Source organism: Tubulanus polymorphus, chromosome 7, assembly GCF_964204645.1.
Source record: "Tubulanus polymorphus chromosome 7, tnTubPoly1.2, whole genome shotgun sequence".
NCBI classification, from domain to species: Eukaryota; Metazoa; Nemertea; class Palaeonemertea; order Tubulaniformes; family Tubulanidae; genus Tubulanus; species Tubulanus polymorphus.
In genome coordinates, this window is record NC_134031.1 from 4616986 (window position 1) to 4634504 (window position 17519).

The following is a 17519-nucleotide window of genomic DNA, read 5'->3' on the forward strand; positions in this document are numbered from 1 at the left end:
TATAACCGGTAATAATTCATAAGATTCACATCGCTAGGATACACATTAACTAAACGATCAGGCATCAAGAAATGTGATACATCGCCCATTATAATTCAGTGACACGGGGGTCTTCTTTGTTTTTCTTTGTTCACAATATTCAGTCATTATGTTCTCACCCGACCGGATTATAACATAAGTGGATATGAAATGATTGATAGCTGATTCGAAAAGACTTCGATCAAGTTTTCGTATTGAGATAATTTGAGACATGAAAATCCCAACATAGAACGTATTTTGTAGTTCGAAGTGAATGTACCATTTAATAAGTGCCGAGGGGCTGTGCATATAAGACGTCCAAGGTTGAGGGCTGGGGGTGTTTGGATGTGGACACCCTTTTTCTTCCTGTTTAATTCCTGTATATGTTTTCAAGATAATTTTTGGAATAACAAACTGTAGTCCAGAGTGTATGATAAATAATTCAGTGAATGGGAAAAAAACATTATCGTGCATGACTGGATATCCGATATCTTTAATTGCTTTTTTGTCCGATGGACAAGGGGAGGGGGGTTAGTCCAATGTGGGCATTTGTGGGGAGGAGTCCAAATTTAGCAATTTTGTGTGGATGTCTTTAATGGACAACCCATAATAATTCATAAATACAAATATCATATCATACCTTTTTGAAGATGGCAGGGCTGGGAAGCGTCGGGCCGAAGAACGGCACGTCGTCCCTAGCGGTCACCGATACCTTGTACAACGTTTCGTCCGATTCGGATTTGATCGGTTGAATAACGATGTAAGCGTGTAGGAAATGAGACGCGATCATATTCGGTACGAAAGGAGTATTCTCTTCCTGCAAGTATAGAAGTACAGCGCAGAAGCGTCGGTTAAATTGACTGAAAAACGTCAGATAAGCACGTCATCTGAATATAACAATAAACAATACACTGCGCTCGTATATGATCCTGATCGTCACATTTATAGGGTTATAAGGGTTGAGTGATAGATGATGGAGCCCCATTAATAAGATACTATGTCCGTGTTGTGACGATAATATAAAGGGAATCCTACAATAATGACGAAAACATTAAGTCTGAAAATGTTTCCTTGAGCAAGAAGTTTATTCAACGTTTCTACTATATCCTAATAGTTTGCTTAGTCATCAAACAAAATTCTTGAAGATGACTATTAGAAACGTTGAATAAACTACTAGCTCAAGGAAACATTTTCGGACTTTATTGCCATTATCGTGGGATTCTCTTTATAAGATGGAGCCCTTGATTTCATAGAAAATGTCAAGTTCGTTTATCAACAAGAAAAATCGGTTCCCTTTTTGAACTACTGCGAAAATGATAAAATAGCGCATCGAGGAATTGACAATGCACTCGTTTGCACCGCCATATAAAACCGCCTTATGTGTCGGCTTTTGTACGGAGAACCGTTAGCATCTTAGCCGCGATGATTCTCCTTATCACGCAAGCCCACTCAAAGGGTAATTTGATTATGCGCGTTTCATTACTTCATTAAAGGATGTTTGCGAAGATGGACAGATCGCTACAAAGCATCAATTATTTTCAAGGATATATTTATCCAGCGATATGTCACCACCATCCATCGCCTGTCATACGTTAATTAATGGCGTCCATCCAATTTGAAGACTTACCTGGAATATAATAGCCACGATGTCGTTGCCGATGTGTCTTTTTCGTTGTAACTGTTGAGCGTCACCGTCCGTGTATGGAAGCATAGTTGATACGTGGAACATCACTTCGCGATCTTTAAACGTCGTGTACACAGACTGCGCACCGGTTTGACCGTGGACAGTATCTAAACCACCCCGAAATCTGTGATATACAAAGATAGATTGATACAATTATCAACTGCCTTATTGCTGGGCCAAGGTGCCCCCCAAAGAATGTTAAACTAAAAACGAATTACACAAATTAAGCAATTACAAACGACGACAAACTAGGGATAAATAGAAGTTCCTCAAATATACACTTCTATTCAAGAACTTTACATCTTTTGGCTGAATTATTGTAGGACTCTCTCGTATCTTACACGGTTATTGTGTATCATCTCGACTTACCGAACAAAATGATAACTTTTTGTGATAGCAAGTCTAATTAGCCTATGTAACTCCCTGTGAAAGACAGCTTACCCGTTAAAGTCCTTCAAGTCTACTTTATTCCCGAGCAAATCGAGAAACTCTTCCATTTCGTTGCTGTGGCCCTGATTGCTGAATAACTGTTCCTCTTTCGTCTGTCCGAATTGTTGATAAATGACTCCGAATTTAAACGTGTTCGTCAATACATGTTCATCGTAGTTCAATATCATTTCAGTTCCCTGCAAAAAAAAATTCGGTCAGCTCATTTCCATTCTATCAAAAACCGATGTAACAAGTTAAGATATCATAGTTAATTTTGAGTCTTTCTATTGATTCCCTACCTTCGAAAATAGCACCGGGTGAAATTTCTCAGTAGATATACTTTCGTTAAGTTTCTTAGCTATCCGACTTGGATTTGGCATGTCCGACAGGGTGGAAGTTTTGATGATGTCATGGGTAGTACTTGTTTTTGATCTATAGTAAGAACAAATTATTCGCTAAATAAAATATAATTGATAATATAAATTGATACGAGCCGTAGGCGACGGCGGTTCTAGGGCCAATGGCTAAAGTTTGTCGAGACAACTTTTTGAATTTCGACCCCGTTCCTCAGTTATGAGGTCATGTCACTGAAAATCGGTTTTTAGTGTCTAGTTCTGCCACTAGGTGATGCACTGCGCTCATGTTTTTTTGCATTGCACAACTAACTAGACCCCATAATTGTAACATTGTACTAAAGTTTGACCAAGATCGACCCGCTATCAACGAAGCTAAGTAGCTGAATGACAAACAGTACGAAAATAAGGATCTCAAGCTTCAAGCCCGAGAGCCAATATTAATTGATAGATTCATCTTCAATCTCCATCAAACTACGTCGGCCATACCTTAGAATTATCCTAGCAGTCTCTTGTGACGATATCGTTTCGTATTTAACCGATAGCACTAAAGCACCGAGTTGGTCGTCCAAACCATAGAAATTGAAATGGTCCTGTTCAGGATAGAAAAAAATACACGATGAATGATACAGCAACCAGTGGTATATTCGTCAAAGGTTACAGTTTTTTTGCGTCCTCGTCGAGACGTCATTTACGAGGGACGACAATGACTGTTGAAATTTGGTCCCGGGCAAATACGCTAATTAATTGGCCTCGAGTGAAGTTCGAGTCCCTGCGGACATTTTATCGATATTGATATTGATAAACTCGCCGCCGGTCGTCGGCGATGAGAAAACGTGGTTTATTGGCATCGCCTCGGTGTTTGCACATCAATTTTCACGCAGCACCCAATACGTGCTTCGGGTGCATTTCGAAATGGTTATTATGGCGTAAAAGCAAACGATCGCCGAGGCAAATACGCGTGACACAAAATGAGTTACGAAATTTCATCAGCTGCCACATGAAATATTATATAAAATGATATTGGTCTCTTTCCCGACAAATCACAGTCGACTTTCCGACTGAATGAACGGACGGACGGACGAACGAATGAATTAATTTTATTTTCTCTACATTGAATATTAATCAATTTTGATACAACTATGGAATTTGAATTCGTATAGTTATACAAAGAACTCATTTCTGAACGCGTGGTTTAGAGCGACTCGGTGACCATTTCGTATTGAAGTGTCAAAATTAAAACTTCGATTTCCGATTTCAGAATCAAACCCGCTGTTTCATTCCCGGCTGGTTGGTGGGTTTGTAAGGGACTCCAAATCATAAAATCAAACGAAATCTACCGATCAAATAAATAGCAAGGTCAATCCCTATTTTAAGGTTTTTCATATTTCTACGCGAATAATTAAACCGAAATACTTTTCAGATACTTTAACACAATTGACCGGGTGGAATTCACTTCAACGAGAAGTTTAAGAAAAATAAAGGTTTTTTTATGAAGGAAATAAAAAAAACTCTGAAGAAGAAACTACGCATCTACTCCAGGGCAGCAGGTGCGAGCGAACACAAACCTTCCCGTAGAAGTATTTCCTGTAACACTGAGCCGTTTCATCGACCTCTAGTTTACATTTCGTCAGACTGTTGGTAGTCAGGTGTTTATTGACTTCTGTATCAGTAATCGAAGACGTGTCGCTTCGATTTTCGTGGTTGATCCCATCGACCCAGTAACCGCCTTGCGCCGGGTTGACGATCATCGGAAACGGTCCCGGTAATTGTAGAATCTATAACGTCAGAAATCATAACCAAATTCATTCGAAATATCAATTATTATTCATAGGGCTAGAAAAATCTTGTTTCTCTTTTCTGCTAAGCTTTAAAGTTTCTTCCCAGTACATTATTCTTTTCAAAACACGATCAACAAACCATAACAGACCCGGCAGTTGTAGAAATGAACTGATTAAAAGTTTTATCGCAGTTTACCAAAGTGACCCCGGCAGATTAGGAGAAACAAGGTAGGCCTATCATTTCATTTTAGCCGAATTCAAAACTATTACATTCATTCGACTTATAAGCAATTATGGCATACACTACTCATTGCCTAGTTTTTTAGATATCATATTTAGGAACACAAGATCCTTCAAGCCTGAGGGGCGAAGCACCACAAACCAGGGCCGTACATAGCGGGGGCAGTTGCACTTATCAGTTGCAAATATCATTCTTATATCAAATAAAAATTTAATGTAGAATCCTTCACTTGGGACTGACAAGCATTTTATTACACGCCTAAAAGGCTTTTTTTTGATTTAGGGAAAACTTTCGACTTTTAACTGGCTTTTTTCGGGTTTCACTGCCCCTCAACATTCAAATGCTAGAGTACGGCCCTGTAAGATTTCATCCGATTACAAAACGTGACAGATTCATTTGAGGTCAACATCATAGATTTACACTTTTGTTTGATAAATCAATTAATCGAAAAAAAACTAATTAGGATATTCAACAGACAACACGATATTTAAGTACTAATAGAAATGAGAAATATCTATAATATATATTTACCTCATCAACCGGATTGATGTCTATATAATGAGCATGCTTCAACTAAAATAGATAGAAAATCCATTCGTGCTTTTATCAAAATTATCAAGTACGTTTAGGAAGTCAACGGCTTCGAAACCAAAATATGTGCAATAATAGTGCGGATAGGTCACCAACTCGATCGCGCCCTGTGATTAGGTAAATGTGTCGTTAACATGATTCTAAAATGAGTGCTAATTATCAGTTGGCTGATTTCGATTCTGTACGTGCCGGACATGATACCGGACATCGAACCGAAGGTAAGGTAGGATTCTCTCTGTTGGGTGCTAATGCAATTTTCTCCGTATCTACATGAATGCTAGACACGACCGTCTTAGCAGGCGTCAGATATATTGTTAGCGCAGTCATGTGTTACTGATCCCATGTCACAATGAGAGACCATTCCTAAACCCTTGTAATCAATGACAGCAGAATATTCAAGTAACTCCGAACATCTCCATATACACGCAATGTACATATGTCATATATAAAACCGACTTTCGGTGATATTTCACCATCATTCGCCTATATTTTTAGCTTTTGGGCATCGAGGGCAAACTTCAGTTATCTGAGTTAGTCAATTGTAGTCTAACTAAATGAAACCGATTGTCAGTTAGTCGGCACTACTAGTCCGGAAAATGGCTCCAACCACCAGTCGACTAACTACGAAAAGGCGATCGCAGTAATCTAGGATTCAACCTGTGGCAATCGAGGATCCCCCAGGTGCGCAACATGTTTAAAAGCCATTGAGAGCCCCTTCGGATATATTTGTTTCATCAATCGAGTAATTACTTCAGCGAGTAATTAGTAATGAAAACGATGGTTCTTTAATGATCTACTCCGCAGCAGTGTGTCAGTGTAATGCATCTGAAATTCTTCATTCGGATGTATTACTGATCATCGCGGTTTTCATGAGAATTGCTGTTACTGATCTCCAGGGGGATGGATGGCAATACTCGCCAAAAATTCTACGAAAGCCCCGCGGTGAGTTTTTGATTGAAGCGAATCTAGCTAACTCTCATCGCGGCTGAGTTAGTTAAATGTAATTTTCTAATCGCAGGGAACCCCATAGGCCCCACTTTTACAAACCAGGGCCACGTTACCTCCCGGTATATTTCCTAAAAAGACCAGGCTTTCATGCCTTTGAAATTTGAATGTATGCTTGAGGTATGTTCTATGTTTAAAGGCCATCTTGTAACTATATAGGCCTAATTGTAAACTAATCAATCTTTTGTAATATCGTGCTCATTATATCTAAATAGTAAATAGAAGTAAATACATTCCCCATCGGATTCTTAGAGATATATGATCATTTTCTAGAAGCTCGGTTTGAGAAAACAATTTCAGTTTCAATAATCAGTCTCTCGGACCGACTTCTAGAAGTTCGGTTTGAGAAAACAATTTCAGATTCAATCATCGGTCTCTCGGACACTAACTTCATTAGTGTCACGGCGGAAAAACCCTCTGCTACACGAAATTTCCGGTGCCGATATTTGAAATGACGCGTGTTCACGTGCCTCTTATCGCGTTTACCATGACAATCAGTTATGTGAAATATGACAAAAACGTTAGGAAGGAAAAGTGCTTGCTATGTCAAATACAGTAATCGGTGTCTAGGGTCGCATTCGTCAATTTCGGATCTAAATTTCACATAACAACAAAACCGAGTTATTCGTCGTACAAACCTTCGGACTTGGCATCTCGCAGCGCTGGTCTTCAAGCCTTCGTCCTGGACCTTGTAACCTGGCAATCGCTTCGAATATGTCTGTCTGCTACAAAATACGAATCGATATAGCCATGTTATATTACATATATATATATATATATATAGACCGCGAGAAAACGTAAAAATCTATTCTATTCAGACAGACAATAAATTGCCGGCAGCGTCACCAGGAGAATATAAAATAAGAACCAGGAACATACAATTCAAACGACTATAATTCGCAATAGGATTGGCACTTATTTTTATAATTCCGTAATCAGATGTTTACAAGGTGGTATAGGGACAATCGTTAACGTGATTGGTAATACATAAGGACGACGGTACCGGCGAAGATCTCTACGCGTATCATGAGAACAGTTTCCAAAACGTCGGGTAGATTATTCGCCCTCGAGAAAAAAAATACAGCCTGCTCATTATTCATTGGTGTCGGATTTAATTCATCAAACTCAGTCGCTATCACGCCCGACTCTTGATTTTCAATAACAATGATAAATTGCTTTGGATTCCTTTTTATTGTCACAGTACCCGTTAATGGTCACCTCGAGCTGTATATGCAGTTTTATCTTACATTGAATTAATTAATCGTAGTTTTCTTTTTTCTTGAAAGGCATAAGGCTCGAGGACATTTTGGGTGGTTGTCATTTATAGACTACGATTTTAACATTGTACAGAAAACTCGTGGGATGCTGACCGAATAGTTAACTTAAAACTTAAAATCGGCTTGTAGAACCTAAGTGGGGTAGTATAATATATTTACAACCCACTACAGAATTCAAAAGATTAAAAACGAATTTTATTCATCAAGAATTGAAATCAAAATACACGACGTTTCGAACTCTCGCTAGAGACCATCGTCATGGAGAGAAAGTTCAATCAGTTTTAAATTCTGTATAGAGCGGGTTTTAAACTTATCTGTTCTCCACGTCAGAGTGTACGGGCTATTCTACCATGGGAAATAGTCTAAGATTTAAAACTGCGCAACAAAACTGTAGTTTCCATTCTATAAACGCGAAAGTAGGGAAACGCTAGCACGAACGGATGATTCCCCTATATTATTCCCGAAACATTGGAAACAATACATGATGTCACACCGATGTCGTCTGTCCCTGGAGTAACTCAATAAACGCGCATATAAAATAACCACGGTAAAAAAAAAATTACAAGCCTAGAATTGCGCCGACTGACACCAATAATCATATGAGGAAATCTCACAAGGCTTCGCGCTCCCTCTCTCGAGTCCAATCTGATTATTTTACATGCGATGAAGCCAAATAAAAACCCTGCACGCCTGCTGCATGCACGGCAACATTTTGTCGGCATACGTCAATACAGATTCTCCTGCTGATGACGTTATATACACCTGATTTGGCCAGTTAAATATCACGACACGTATTCAGACGCGATAACCAAATACTAAAGGAAGCCAACCTAAATAGGTTAGTTCGATATCACAAAGTACGTTCGTCTAGTTTTAAGCAGGGTAATTTCATGAGGCGATGTTTCGCAAGCTCAGAAGAGAGATGTCGGTCGTTTTTTTTCTCGATAGTTCGATGTTTAATATACGGATGCTAGAGCCCGCGACCAATCGATAGATGCATTTTCCGTATGACCTGAGATCCAGTCTATTTGCCCCAGTTGATTGCCGCCATTGTGGTAAAATGCAATTCCTGACACTTGCAAAGGCGTAACAAATTGAACCACTCGTGCCGCCATTTGCATTTTCGGTAGCTGTACACACGACTTATCGCGTCCACTCAACCGCAATTCAAAATTTTGACTCTTGCATTGATTACATCATCATTAAATTGTAGAAGTAACGTCTTCGCGTACTGAACCCATTACCGACCACTCTGATAGCGGGCCGCTGACAGAACGCGCCGACTAATAGAATGGCATTTAATCATTGTCAGGATATCTCGGAGTTAACGCTCCGTCACCGAATCTAAGATGCCGGCGTGATAAATGCGACGCCACACGAATAAAAAAACACGGCCGATTTGTCGGTGAAATTCCATCGAAAGGTCGCGGATTAGTGCTTGTTTGTTATACAATCCCTAGCACGCGTCCATCAGGGGTCATAATTTCCTCTTCGTCGGACTATACGGACTTTAGTCTACAAGCCCGTATCATGAGGTGGGTGTTCGTCGAAAAACTCCCATTTTTTTCGAAAGTGACCTTCATAATTTTAGTAGAGAAATTGTTTGGATCCAAATTTGTTACTAATCGATTTCAACCAAGTTAATCGATGAATTGTGTTTTGTTGTGTCCATTATTTTTTCATCTCATCAGATCCGATCAATCAATAATAAATTGGAAGATAAACATTTATTTTTCTGATGTCACCAGAAACATAAATGTTTTATCCACATGCATGCCATGAAATTCATTGACGATAGATTTGGGCCAGTGACCAAGTTTGAGTATGAGCAGAATATTCACCAGATGCTCGCCCGGAGAATGCATCTTAGACCCCCAGACCCCAGCACGAACAATCTACTATCAGACTGGGCGTCGCATCTGCGTTGCTCGCTTTCCGGTGATACAGAACATGTAAAAAGTGCCCTTTTTATACTTTAAGAACGCCCCTTTCAGAGGCTACGGGCTCGGTCTGACGTGTGTCACTTACCACCACGACGCGAAAGATGAAATCTCGTATATTCCCGGATGATCGTCGCCTGATCAGCTGTCGACGACTCATCTTGTGTATACAGTACTGAGCTCGCAGATTGAAATAATAACATAGACTCGGATCAGGCTGCCTCGTCTCTATACAGATTCAACATCGCCCCCGAAGTAACTGTACATAATAACATCGCATGCCCCGGTATACTGTTAAAACGAAAGCCTTGTAATAACCCCTGCTAACTTGTATTAATTGCTTGAATTGCGGATTTAATGACATTGCTTGTTTCACAGTTTGGAGCAGGCGTGCCGAGTGCTGAGCAATTCTTTCGCAGGTGGCAGATTAATTGTTTTAATGTATAGCTATGTACAGCTGGCAGACAATTACATATAATTAATATCTAGTTGCTTAACTGGACTGAGGCAATTAGCGAAACGTAATTGTATGACAAGTGCACTCTTATATACATATAGAAGCTAATTCGAGTATAAAATCCAAGTATCATCTTGATTGGGCCTGCAATCCTCATATCGAGAATCGAAACCCACTTCAAAATGATCTATCAAAAGCAAATAGCGATGAAATATCTCAACGGATTTCGTTGATGACGTCCCAATTCGCTAAACAAATCAAAACGATCGCCTTTCATGTACGGATGATTTCAAATTTTTGCCATTCGGCTTGCTGAGCTGCGATCTTTTTGCTGCGATATGCCTAAGTGAATCTTTGGTTACAAGGAAATTGGCTGCAGTGGATATCGTCTTTTCACTACACGCAAAGGCTTTTAGAAAGTAATTGGCGTAATGTTTAGAAAGGCAAGCGTGTTGGCAACCACCTAGCTAGGCCTTTTCGTGAATGGCGACTAAAACAGTCTATTTGAACTGTGCGATGAACTCTTTTTAACTTGTGATCAAGCCGTGAGAACATTAAGTATTAGCTAAGTATATATTTCAATTCAAATTGTACACTAACTACCTCAGTACAATGCTCATGATATTCCTATGTTATACCATCTAAAACGAATCGTTTTTAGAGTCCATGGATTTACACCGTAAAAGATATGAATAAATCTAGAATATCAATTTGAATAGATTGATCGTAAGATCTATCATTCTATGCACTCCATTCAAAAGGTGGGGGATTTTACCAACTTTGAAGAATTGCGGTTGCTTTTTACCTAGGGGATTTTTACCTTATTTCTAACCTGTTTAGGAAGACAAAGATGGCGTACGATCTTAATATGCCGCCAGAAAAAAAACCATCATTACTTCTAAATCGGAAAAACAAACGCTACTCCCGAAATAAATGACGATTAAAATCGATTCTTCTTCTCCGCACAGACGATCGGAAAATGATGAATAATAAGAAAGAATGATGACAGGGTTTAAACTCGAAGTAAGTGTAATCAAGGTTCAAGTAACGCGGGGATTAAACTCAAATCTTATCAGCATTTGTCAGGATTTATTCTTTCGCGATTTCGCGAGTGTAATCGCTTTGCGCGCGCGTTTCTCTCCGTATTATTCGCGCTTGGGTATTTCTTCAAATTTAAAGCCAGTTTTCATTTTCTGAAATCGGAGACTCGATACGCGCGTCGTCGGCTAATGAGCTTGTTTTTGGGCTTGTTAAATCTGATCAGTCAGACTCAACTGGAAAAAAAAACGAGACAAAATTATGAAACGCTGAATGAGAAGCTTACGCCGTATAATTGGCTGGTTGAATGGCAACGACCGTATTGACGAACAAAAACAACCGAATCTATTTAAACCTCGAGGAAAAATTGCCGATGTTGAGCAATGAAAGACGAATCGTCGAATCTTAAGTCGAATAAAAAAAGAATCAAGAATATTGAACATCGTCATATACCCAAACCCGATCACAGTTCTGGGATTGAGGTCATTCAGCGAAAAACGGTGACACGGTGGGCCGTATGATTCAAGTAGTATTATGATATGCAGAAACGAAACCGCCAAAACGCTAACTGACTTTCCTATTGCAATGAAAATTCAACAGGCCTGTCAATCCGTTGCGGCTAGTAACAGTTCGAGGATTGCCATTATAAAGACATGCATCAAGTATTCTTTTGCCAACAAGTAACATAAAATGAGCTGATATATGACAAGGTCGACGCCTTCTACGCGCCTTCTACGCCTTAATCAAATCATGTTTTGTCATCCTATTTTGTGCCTCGCTATACACTGATCGATATATTTCTTGTTGATTGGATCACCGATCGATGACAAACGCAAACGGCTTTTAAAGATGAGGCCGAATCAATTGCCAGTTCATTGACTTGTCTAGTAAACCGTCATCAAAAATATATTTTTGAAAAATGTATTTGCACTCGGCATTATAACTACTTACAGATCCCGGAAAATCAAAGGCTTTGAAGACTCGCAAGTATGCAATGAATACCTGTGTATGAATTAATGAATTTGCTTTACATTTCAAAATTACATTTATATGATAGGGAAATTGACAGGATTTCGTATGAGTTGCTTTAAGCCCAACGCACACGGCACCGAAAAAACGTTTTCGATGTTTTTTGTTATGCCGTGTGCGGGGGAGGCAAAACAAAAAACGCCGAACTGAAAAACGTTTTTTCACAAGCAAAAAACGTTTTCTGAAAAACGTGTTTTCTGTTTCGGCGAAACAAATGTTTTGCCGTGTGCGTTGGGCTTTACAATATAGAGTAAATGAAAATACAGGAGACCCAGAGAAGTAAAAAAGTGACTTATGCGAATCCGAGCCCCCTTAATAGAAATACTCACACATGCCGGGATTGAAATATTTCAGGCAGATTAAACTTTCCCGTTCAAAACAATACACTGGATGTCCCAATGCAGTACATGCAGTATTCATCCTCTTTACTGTACTGTGCAGGCGAATAATATAAACTGATTTGAATTGGATCTCCATCGGCCCAAACTATGTCCTCGGTACAAGAAGTACATGGTCTCGTTGATGATATAATATATACCACAAGCGTAAGTGAATGTGGCTTATAACGGGCTTATTGAGATCATTCATGCAACATGGATGCGAGAAACGGATTATGATTGCATGCATGCTCAGATTCTTGAAGCAGTTCACACGAGAGTGGATAGCTAGCATTCGAATATTTAGAATCTGTATAATCTATGTATATATAGTTCCTGGAATAAAATATCTTCCTGAAATGCGAAACTTACAGAATCGGCGCGTGATTTGGTTATTGTAGGCGATGGTTGAACACGGGTCTTCAACGAAGGCAGTGACTAAGAGACAAACAAAATAATTCACAAATTTCAAATCGTTTCTAGTATTTCGATGTCATATATATCGTATGGCGCTTCGTAAAATTCTCTAATATTTCTATCACAAACATTTTCTTTTGGTCTGAAACTATAATGCCCATAGAAATATCGGAGAATTTCACGAAGCACCACTTCCGACCGCGCGAAGCAAAGCCTTCTACTTAAGTGCCCCTACAATTTTCTTCGTGCCAAGACGGTTGGTCGCGTGGTATAACTTGATCCGCTTGTTATACTCGGCGAGCGAAGATCATCGGCATCGAAATATTTGGTACATACTGGTCGAGAGAAGCGGAGTAAACAAGCGCCGATATCAAGACAAATATTCTACCAGTGTTCCCCATTATGCGCGAGACGTAATATAAATTTCATCGCATGAAATGACGCGCACTGCGCAACTATCGATTTGAAATTACGGCAGGCTTAGCTGGATAGTGTCCTCTGAAGACAGATCCGGTTGAATCAGATATTCAGAAGAATATTCACGTCTCGGATTTAATATCTATTGCTCTTTTTCTCATCTCACGAGGCTAGTTTCTTTGCCAGTCAGTCAGTTCAATGGTGATATATAAAGCTTATTTTTTCTATTTCAGTTGCCCCCGTTCTACACGAATCGCAGCCGTCTAGTCTCGACACGTCAGCCGATGAAAATGTCAAAGGGTCAACGCGCTACATCGCCGCAGATTCCCGCACTTACTTACGTCCAGACGGCCGGAATTAAGGAATCTGATCGACAGGATATTTCACATGTACACAATATTCGAATATGGACGAACACGAAATGTTAAAACCTTACCTGAAATGAACTCATATCGAATCGTTGGTCGTCTAGACGATTGCTCTGTACCCGAGCCAATATCTCGAAGAAATCGTGATGCTCTTGCTGCTGGAAAAACGAAAATTTCGATGCTTGTACACATTATTTTGTCGACGCGCCGAAATGACGACCGAACAACTGTATTCCGACGACGACGAGCCTGCCGTGTACATATATATCATAACGTCTCATGTCTCCGAAGCGTCCATCATCGACAGCTAGACGCATATACAAGCGTACAGGCTTCTATGAGATATATTGACGTGTCGGTTGCGTGAATATAAAGAAGATTGTCAGTGGCAATATGATAGAAAATTGAATGTCAACATCGCTTATTGATTGCTCGTAATTTGCCTCATTATCCGCCGTAGCAGCGGTGTGTTGAAATATCACCCGCTTTTTACACAGCGTTTCATTAATCCGCGCGATCGTCGCAGCAAATTTTATCAGCGCCTTAAAATCTCGAGTTGTTTCATGTTTTTTTTCCGTCTTACTTTGTTCGCCACAGTTCGAGAAATTACCATTACCGTTAATGACTCGGCGGCGAGTCGTTTGACGAAGGTCTACTCCGGAGATTAACGCTCATTTCAATATCGTTAACTAACCACGTCTTCAATTATCGTAAAAATGAAACAAAAAGAAGATCATTCCATTTCGTCTATACCGATCAAGGCGATGACTGTTATCATTTCTGTTTTTGGCACCGGTATTTTCGTACGCCCACCACCACGCGCCTTTTTATAGCGCGAATCCAGGAAGTTTCGCCGAAGACGAATTGCCACCTAATGCCCGTGATATGAAAATACCACGATACAACGGAAATTAGAACTGTCTTCTAAGATATATCAGTCGACTCACAGTGGCGATACAATATATCCCAATCCCACGTATAATGCTATTCATATCATCGGTGTACTAGTACCCCGTGTAGTGTGGAAAAATGACAGTGATGTGCCTGAGATAGAGTCGACATTTTCATCCATTCCCATTTATATATATATATCTATATATATATATATATATATATATATATATATATATATATATATATATATAGATATATATATATATATATATATATATATATATATATATATATATAGATATATATATATATATATATATACTTTATATTAGTCGGTTGAATAGACAAGGTCAAACTCAGATTGATTAACTTGTCAGCATAGGAAATTATTCGAAGCAAAGACCTTTCGTGGTATCCACTACACCAAGATTCGGTTACTAATAATCATACGTCAGTCCAGAAATTGGTCCAATCCCTGATTCGTATTTTAATTTGTTAGATTGCTATATCTGTCTGACCCAGTTAGACCTTTTCAAAATTACTATTAGTACTGATCAGGCTCCGAGAATTCTGCAAAAATCATCAAATGAAAAATATTTCTTTTTTGTTATGTCCGTCTTTATTTTCCATCTAGTAACTTGTAAAAGTTATGTTCATCTTATTTTCAATCTCGTAATTTGCAAAAAGTTCTTCATAAATCCCATCATTTGAATCAAATTCTTCACATATTTTTTTTCATTTTTTTCAAGGTTTTATATGGAATATACTCAAACAATAAAATAATTTTTATATTTTCATATCTCTCTCTGACATGTTGTAATTTATTGTGGAAATGAAATTATTAAATCATTTTTTCCAGTTCCATTCCATTTTGAAACGCCTATTATAAATGCATTTTTTTCTTCAAATTTCATTTGCCCTTCCCCTCTTGTCTTCTTCGTGAAAAAATCCATACTCTAAGTTATTAAAAAGGCCTAAGATTGAACCAGTTTTATTTCAATCTTATTGACTCTACAGGGACCTCGGTTCATCTAAAGATTAGATCAAGTACCATTTGTTATACGAGGGTTTATCGAATCAGTCACATTGTCTTGCGATAGAAAGTTCGCCGAAATTCGCTCTCTCGGAGATCGTATCGGCGATATTTGAATCGAAGTTTCATAAACGATAAACTATTTAGCGACATCGATACACGTCGCTATAATATACGACACGGACTCGGCGAGCAATATCTCCGAGAGTTCGCTCATCTTTTAATGGCTTACTGATGTCAGACGGAAGATAGGAGCAGCTATAACCGTCGACGAATGGGCATTTACTAGAAATCTACTAGACATTTATCGATGCGCATGAAGAAGATCTATGAAATTTCTACAAATCAAATCCCAACGAGTCGAGAGAGAGAAAGAGAAAGAGAGATATGACGATGAACTTTATCATTATTTCGGCGAGGGAAAGAATCCGATTCGCCCGTAAGACGCGCACTGGCGTCGAACGATAACCGTTCTGAAATGGCCATCGTCTGCGGTACGAGGAGAACAGGATCTCCCGGGAACCGCGCCGACTGTGCGACTCTTCAACGAAGCGACAAAATTAAGCCGTGAATCTTTCGTCGTTAATCATTTCTAGGTTAAATGAATGGGTATCATAGCTTAAATAATCACGTAATATTAATGAGACGATGCAAAGGAGACAGACGCCCTCGGCAAAGACTGATTAATCCACGGCGGCGACGACGACGAATTCTGGCAGCTATCCCCCACACATCGGACCGAACCGATAGATCGCAGCAAACGACAGCAATATATCAACAGCTGTTAGGCTAATCTGCAACCTAGCACATTCATCAACTCGGATAGGATTATACCCGGGTTTAGCGAACGTAAATCCGCTTAAAAACGCACCATTTTGATCGCGAAGATTCTCGAATACATAACAACGCAATTCGCAAGAGAGAGAGAGAGAAGAGAACGATTGTGTCAAATTGACGAGCTGAATAAATCTGATTTACTGAATGGGTAGAATTTAAATCGAATTTAATTCCGCAGCTTCATTCGGGAGAAAATGATCCGAATATCATCGGTTAATAACGAATGATTATCTACACCGCGGTGGTAGGGTTTCGGAGTTTACTGTACGGTACGCGAGCTGCTCGAATCGAAGGCGAAACGGCGCACCGCGTAGACCGCTAATCATGACGTCATATTTACACGGAGGTTATAAAGACTGAAAACCCGATGGGAAAAAAAGGCGACAACGGAATCATCGTTACTGAGGAACAGATCACAGGCAATACCTGACACGAATTGGTAAAAACGGATGTAAGAGCTCTTATAGACCAAATGATAGAATACGAAAAACTAACTTGAAAGTTTGTTGACATTTATATAATTTGTTGACATATATATATATATATATATATATATATATATATATATATATATATATATATATATATATATATATATATATATATATATATATATATATATATATATATATATATATATTATATATATATATACCAGTCTAGCCCCGATATACTCAAAAATGATTATTAAAATTTATGAAAAAAATAGAATAAGAGTTGTGAAATATACATTCGATTAAAAAATAAAGGCAATATTCGCAATTGTAATTGTATGTTTGAAACGCCAATATTGACGACGTAGTGCACATCGACTCACTGACAGAACCCCTTAAATAACGCATACTACAAGGTATCAATGTATATAAACGTTATTGTAACGGATTTTACGGCGTCGAAAAACCCAATTTCTATTCTGGCGATGATTTTAGAGTTTTCAAATATGCATTCAACTAACGTTCACCAGATATTCTAGTGTTCTATATACTTCACCCATGAAAGATCGATACATAAAGTTGTATTTGTATCTTTACGCAATTTTGGTTTCATGAAGTTTAAGATATTCTTTGATATTTTCCCTTGAATTCATCTCGTATTTTACCTACCTTTTTCTCTGGTTTTTCCGCCTCTGGTGTGAGGGGAAGGTGCTCCTCGCAATAGAGATGGTTGTCCATCGTGTGTTTCCTGAAAAAATAAAATCGAAAAAATAGTCTCCATTAGAAATTCTTCCGAATAGAAAACGACGATTGCGCAGGCGGGAAATTAGGTTTCCGTCGAAATGATATTCTTCCGACGAAATACGGCAGGTGGGTTTTGGTTCAGTTTTCGATTCGAA

General features: G+C 38.9%; 1 protein-coding gene across 16 annotated transcripts in view; it reads right to left on the reverse strand.

Annotated features, from left to right (window-relative positions):
• LOC141908869 (rap1 GTPase-activating protein 1-like) overlaps positions 1–17519 on the reverse strand; it is a 69322-nt gene that overhangs the window by 5573 nt on the left and 46230 nt on the right. For 12 of the 16 annotated variants that reach the window (XM_074799116.1, XM_074799113.1, XM_074799117.1 and 9 more), the window contains 11 exons: positions 17290–17368; positions 13491–13580; positions 12593–12658; positions 6741–6827; positions 5038–5079; positions 4053–4262; positions 2974–3077; positions 2431–2563; positions 2144–2328; positions 1646–1826; positions 659–835 (listed from right to left, as the gene is read on the reverse strand). In XM_074799116.1, coding sequence (XP_074655217.1) covers positions 659–835; positions 1646–1826; positions 2144–2328; positions 2431–2563; positions 2974–3077; positions 4053–4262; positions 5038–5079; positions 6741–6827; positions 12593–12658; positions 13491–13580; positions 17290–17368 — 1354 coding nt within the window. The remainder of the gene's footprint in view (positions 1–658; positions 836–1645; positions 1827–2143; positions 2329–2430; positions 2564–2973; positions 3078–4052; positions 4263–5037; positions 5080–6740; positions 6828–12592; positions 12659–13490; positions 13581–17289; positions 17369–17519) is intronic. The other 4 variants (XM_074799111.1, XM_074799127.1, XM_074799115.1 and 1 more) reach the window with 3 other exon arrangements.